At 38.3% G+C, this 6,512-nt stretch overlaps 1 protein-coding gene across 4 annotated transcripts in view; it reads left to right on the top strand.

Annotated features, from left to right (window-relative positions):
• Positions 1-5,858, top strand: part of Su(var)2-10 (E3 SUMO-protein ligase Su(var)2-10) — a 44,090-nt gene extending 38,232 nt beyond the window's left edge. For 3 of the 4 annotated variants that reach the window (XM_070114804.1, XM_070114806.1, XM_070114805.1), the window contains exons 11-12: positions 1,038-1,118; positions 2,711-5,858. In XM_070114804.1, coding sequence (XP_069970905.1) covers positions 1,038-1,118; positions 2,711-3,366 — 737 coding nt within the window. In that variant the 3' untranslated portion in view covers positions 3,367-5,858. The remainder of the gene's footprint in view (positions 1-1,037; positions 1,119-2,710) is intronic. The other variant, XM_070114807.1, reaches the window with a different exon arrangement.
• The last annotated feature ends 654 nt before the right edge of the window (positions 5,859-6,512 follow it).

The following is a 6,512-nucleotide window of genomic DNA, read 5'->3' as shown; positions in this document are numbered from 1 at the left end:
ATATATATATATATATATATATATATATATATATATATATGTATACATATATGTATGTACATGTATACATATTGTATATATATGTATATATATACATATATACATATATGTATATATATATACATATATACATATACATATATATATTCTCTCTCTCTCTCTCTCTCTCTCTCTCTCTCTCTCTCTCTCTCTCTCTCTCTCTCTCTCTCCCTCTCTCCTCTCTCTTCCTCTCTCCCTCTCTCCTCTCTTCGTTCTCCCTCTCTCTCCCTCTCTCTCCCTCTCTCTCCCTCTCTCTCCCTCTCTCTCCCTCTCTCTCTCTCTCTCTCTCTCTCTCTCTCTCTCTCTCTCTCTCTCTCTCTCTCTCTCTCTCTCTCTCTCTCTCTCTCTCTCTCTCTCCCCCTCTCTCTCTCTCTCCCTCTCCTCTCCTCTCTTGCCCCTCTCCCTTTCTCTCTCCTCCTCCTGTCCTCCTCTCTGCCCTCCCTTCCTCTCTCTCTCTCTTGCCCTCCCTTTCTTTCCCTCCCTCCCCTCCTCTCTCCCTCTCCCTCCCTCTCCCCTTTTCCCTTTCCCCCTCCCCCTCTCTCCTCCTTACTCCTACTCCCTCTCTCCCTCTCTCCCTCTCTCCTTCCCCTCTTCCTTCCCCTCTTCCTTCCCCCTTTCCTTCAGCCTCTCATTTATTTACTATTACTCCCTGCTTATTATATTATTTTTTTCATTCATTATTATTTTTTTCATTCCTCTCTTCTCTTTTCCTTTTTCTTTCTCTTAATACCTTTCCTTGTGCTTTCCCCATCTTTTCCCACCCCTCCTCTCCTTACCTCCTTGCTCTATTTTTTTTTTTTTTTTTTTTCCTTTTGTTTATCTCTCCAAAATAAAGCATGCAGCACTTGTCTGAACTGTTGTTTGCAAAAGATGAAGTCGCTGGTCTGGTCATATATCTTGTACGTGCTGTAGAAAAAACAATCAAACAAACAAAAAAACAGTAGACTGGGCTCTCCGAGGAGTTCGTAAAATTACCCAAACCACTTTTGCGCTTACAGAGGGCACTAAGTCAAACGATTCTTGGTGCGTAGGGGAAGTTGACCCTGGGAAGCGCCTCGTCTTTAGGAAGTCCCTCTCCTGTAAGTACTCATCTCGTGCCTTGGTGTGGAGAGAGTGTGGTGATGTACATACAGTATATATATGCCTTCTGAGAAGGTGCAGGAATCCCCCTCGGTTCATCTGGGCTGTGTGTGTAGCAAGCTGCGGCAGCTGTGACGGCAGCAGTGGTGGAGGAGGTGGTCTTGTCATGGGCTTTAGGAAGGGGGAGTAGTGGGTGAAGGAGTTTAGGATCAAGATTAGGGCTTAGTGTTATTGGCCATACTCTGGGTATAGTCAGTGGCTCATCACGTCCTTTGGGATTTGGAAGGAAGGTAGATTTTCCTCCTCAGTGTCCTGTGGTGGCTCTCAAGTTGAACAACACGTCAGAATTTGATAGATTGAAAATACAAGAAATGAAAAAGAAAGATCACTTGAATAGAACGTGGATATCCTCTTTTATTTCTCATAGCTTGTGTGTTTTCAGAAGTTTCTTGGGGTTGAAGTTGAGTCTTTTTGTAGAAGTTGTTCTGCCCCCTTCCTTCAGAGTTATGATTGATTGATGAAAACTTAAAGTACATCACCTGTCATCTTTATTTTGAGCAAATCTTTATTGTAAAGCCATGTACAAAGAGATGCCACACCAAGTTAGGGTAGATCTTACAAGGAGATGTCAAAGCAGTGATTATTAGGGTAGGCTAGGTCTGTTCTGGACAGACACACATTCTATTGTATTGACCTACCAAGCATCCATGACAGGAAGAGAATAGGAGAGAGAGAGGGAGAGAGAGTGCCTAGGGCAGCTGCACACACAGGACGTTTCTTTGCATCTGTTGGTTAGGTGTCAGCTGCAGGAATGTCATTCACCGCAGAGGGAATAGGGGGATTCGAATCTCATCAAGGCACCTCATCCTTTGTCATATGTCTTTAGAAGAGGGAATTTTCACACTTGAAATTAATTGATAAGTATTTTTTGTTTCTCATTTTTTTTTTTTATCATAATCGCTTGATCTGTCTTTTTAGAATTCTCTGATTATTCAAAGGATTCTGAGAATTTCCTTAGCCTTTTTCACTTTAATTGATTAGAAAGATGAAAAATAAAAAATATATATACATTCTCTGTTCACTTTTAAGAAGTCTATAATGACTTTGACACAGTTGATGGTGGATCTGGCAGCTGTTACCCAGCAAAGCAGCATGCTATGGCTTTTGTTTTTATTGTTGCGGTTATACAAGCCCTCAGTTTTTGAATTTCTTAAACACATGTGTTAGGTTGATTTTGTTTTAGGTTAAGCATGATTACTAACAACCTCCTGCATGACTTGAATTTGCTGTTTGGATGGTAAATGCCTTTTATAGACTTAGTGCCAATTTCTTGCTGCTATTTATTTATTTATTTAAATCTAAAACCACTAACAATTGCCACAAGCAGAATATGTACAGTAAATGGTGTAGTTTTTACTAATTATGATAGAATGCATGATTTATTTTTTTATGTATTTTTTCTTTTTTTTCTTTTTTTTCTATCATTTGTGATTTAATTGTAGACCATATATAAATACTTATGACCATTAAATAATTAATGAATAATGAAAGCCAATCTCCTAATATCCTCTCATCTCTTCCACACAAACAGGCTCTTTGAATGGCACTGGAGGGTTGCTGACGCCAGCAGGAGGTGGCAGCAGCGGCACAACGTTCTCTCCCCCTTCCTCTGGGTCAGTGAGTCCCCAAGTGATCTGCTTAGACAGCCCTGCATCATCCCCCTCCCCCCCTCTCCGCAGACCCAACCAGGGCCCTTCCCCCCTCCCTGCGGGTATCTCTGTAACCCCTGTAGTTTCCACCCCTGCTGTTACATCTTCCAGCACCTCCTTTGCTTCGGGGCACAGTGACGTGCGGCAGGTGATCAATGTGACCTCCAGAAGCACCCCACCTGTTACAGCCAGCAGTAACAGCAGTAGCAGTAGTAGTCCTGTGCCACATGCCACCATCACCCCAGTCCCTTCTACCACCAGTTCATCTGCAACCATATCCACACCCAGTACCAATGCCTCTAGTTTCCTGACACCCAGCCCACAAGACCCCTTGGCTACCTCATCTTCCTTTAACCTTCAGCAAACTTCCTCAGCTGCTGCTGCAGCAGCTGCAGCAGCAGTAGCAGCAGCTGGCCTTACACAGAGTCCCTATTCCCTTCCTCCTGCATTACAGAACTTATTCAACCCCTTAGGGATGATGCCTCCCACTACACCATCTGGCAATTTACCCTTCAGACCACAAGACAGATTCCTGTAGAATCCTAGCCAAATATATTTGTAGAGAATTGGGCAGGACCTTTGAGGGGATGTAACGATGGTTGCGGCATTTGCGCATCACCACTACCACTACTACCACCACCAACAGGGTTAAGGCACCTCAGCAATTTGGGAATAGCAGGAGCAAAGTTTCTTAGACAAACCATTTCTTGTCTTTGGAAAATAATACATACTCTTCTTTTTTGCAAAATACCTTTTGCAAAACTTTCCTTCACCAAAGTGTTACAATGTATTCTTAGTTGAGTGTAGAGGTTATCTTCTCATAGTCTTTTGGTTCTTGCAAAAGACTTAATAGTAGTTGTAAGTAATAATATTGGAAATAGAGGAAATGTTACAAGTACAAATGTATCCTGTGAGAGTTTGTTCCTTGAGGGATCTGGTTAACAGCTGTACAGTGAGGAGAATTGGACTAACGTGAACATTTAGATTCATTGGTATTTCACATCATCTTTTGTAACTTCTGTTCTTCTTTGTGTCCACTTCATTTTTTACCTCAAGTTTGCCATAGTTTTATGTAAGAGATCTTTATCTTTACCTATACCATTTCTTTCTAGTGTTTATCACAGAGGCAGAAGTTTTACTGGCTTATTGAGTCGCATAAAAAAATCCATTTCTATTGACTCACGGCCTTTGAGTTATTTTTATCTTACTGAAAGTTATTTACACTACTTGTTTGTGGCATTAAAGTGGCCTCATTTAGTCAAAGGTTGCCCCACCTTTGGACCCAACAGGGTGTGTGTGGTAAGATGGTCGGATTCCGAGGTAAACAACAACGCATCCATTGGTCCCCTCAAGTATGTGGCAACCACTAACGTCCTCTCCAGTAGCAGTAACTCCTGGAGCCCATCTCAAAACTTAGTCGTGTCCACCAGAAGTGAGAGTCCCCTACCCCAAGAGGGAAATGACTCCAGCAGAATTCTCGCCACAAACACATGCTACCGTAAAACATACAATCTCAGGAAAAGGTCCTCAAAAACCGCTGCCGAGTGATTACATTTTGAGGAGCTGTGATTCTTCATTTCTTTTGATAATGTTGATGCCTCATCAGCATTTTTTTTTTATCAATCTTTATTTGTTCTTTCTTTCATTCTTATTGATTTTCTTTTCTTATTTTTTAACATGACACTATAGTAAATCTTAGTTTTCTATAATGCATTTACTGCCAGCAAGATAAACATTTTGTCTTCTACTTGAATTATCAAGTGCATCTATTTGTTCTGTTCTTGCCTCTAAACTGTACAGATGTTAACCAAAGCAATTTGAAGAAATGTGTATATATATTGTGTATCAACTATGAATCTGAAGTATTTGTTAAAAAAAAAGTTATGCTGCAGCTTCCATGTGTTTCATTGTATGATATATTTGTCTAAGCGTATCAGCCTGACCATGTAGTGAATGTGTATTTTTTTTTTCAATGTAGTGTACACATAGATTGAACACTACTGCTCAGTGATATTGAGACAGTAATAGGGTATATATCTATGTGTTTATGATTTGGAAAGAGTGAAGAATGGGGAGGGAGGATAATGATTTTTAAGGATATCTGCAGTATAGATTTTTTTTTCTTGAATTATTTATTATGTAATAAAGGATAGACATTGATTTATTGTTACAATGAAGTAATAAGAATTAGTTTTCTTTTCTGTGCTTTCTGCAAATGCAGACGGTTATACTTCACACGGCTATTGTCATTCTCCTTGTTTACCCAGCCTTCCATATGTCCATGACACTACTCTGCATGGCTGATTTTTTTTACTTTTTTATTATTATTATTATTATTATTATTATTATTATTATTATTATTATTGTTATTATTATTATTCATTTTGTTCTTTATGGAAACCCTTCTTTAGGTGCGCAACTAGCCTGCGCATGTGTCTACAAAGTACAGATGCCATTAGAATAGATCCATTTCAGATTCATGCAACATACAACATTCCCAGCACCTTGTTTTTGAGTTGTGAATCTGCTGCTAGTTTCCATGATGGAGGTCTGGCCAGTATTCGTATTTATTCAGCTCTTGTATTATTTTTTATTTTTTATTTTTTTATTTTCATTTTTATTTTTTCCTTATCTTTTTATTTATTTATTTTTATTCACATTTTTATGTCCTTATTTACATTCTTTCATTTATGTTACAGGACATTATTCAACTCTTGTATTCCATTGTTTCTTCATTTCTCTATGCATATGCCACAGTCGTATCGGAAATTGCATAAATGAAATCTCTTTGGAAAGCAATGTATTATGTATTTATTGAGTTGGACTGTAAAGCGTTGATACAGCTTGTGTGTCAAGTGAAAGTCATACTTTTAAAACAGAGCAGTAAATGGATAGGCCACAGAGTTGTACAGCCTACATATTATTATTATTATTATTATTATTATTATTATTATTATTATTCCTTGGGTATTACACATATTATCTGCTGTAACTAAATGGTAAAATTTTTAATTAAAAAGTTTGATAAAATGCCATTTTATTTCATCCTTTTAGAATGTTGGGGTATTTTTTATGTATAGAAGGTATTATTAAAAGAATGAATTTTAATGTATCAAAGTATTGATATGAAAGTCCTTTGAAATAATTCACAGAAGTTAGGGTCAAATAGGATACATACTTTATAATTTTGCATTGGTGAATGCCTTGCCATATAAGCAAATACCATTATGTAAAAGATTCCAGCAAATTCTCAAGAAATGCAACAAGGTTTGTTCTAATGCTTCATAAAAGAAATCCATTAATTACATGTAACTAAGAAAACTTTTATCTGGTTACCAATGTCAGAAACCTATATGAAGATCAGTAATATTACCTAACCAAGTTTCTAGTATCTACCATCACAGTGGACTATTTTAAACCCCTGAATGTGACATGCCACCTAAGGGCGCGCACACACCCTTGCGCTCAAACTCAGAGACGACCCAGATGTTTTTACAAACACGTTCATGCAAACATGTAGACATACAATCAAACAAGCACGACTTTCTTGATGTTTTTACACAAATGCAAATACTTTCTTGATGTTTTACACACATCAAATCCACTCATTCACACAGACGTATGGTTGTGTCCTATGATGTACATCATTTTTTTTTAAACAAACGCACGCAAGTATATGCACAT

Source organism: Penaeus vannamei, chromosome 36 (genome assembly GCF_042767895.1).
Source record: "Penaeus vannamei isolate JL-2024 chromosome 36, ASM4276789v1, whole genome shotgun sequence".
Classification (NCBI taxonomy): domain Eukaryota; kingdom Metazoa; phylum Arthropoda; class Malacostraca; order Decapoda; family Penaeidae; genus Penaeus; species Penaeus vannamei.
This window is presented reverse-complemented; position numbering and strand designations above follow the sequence as displayed.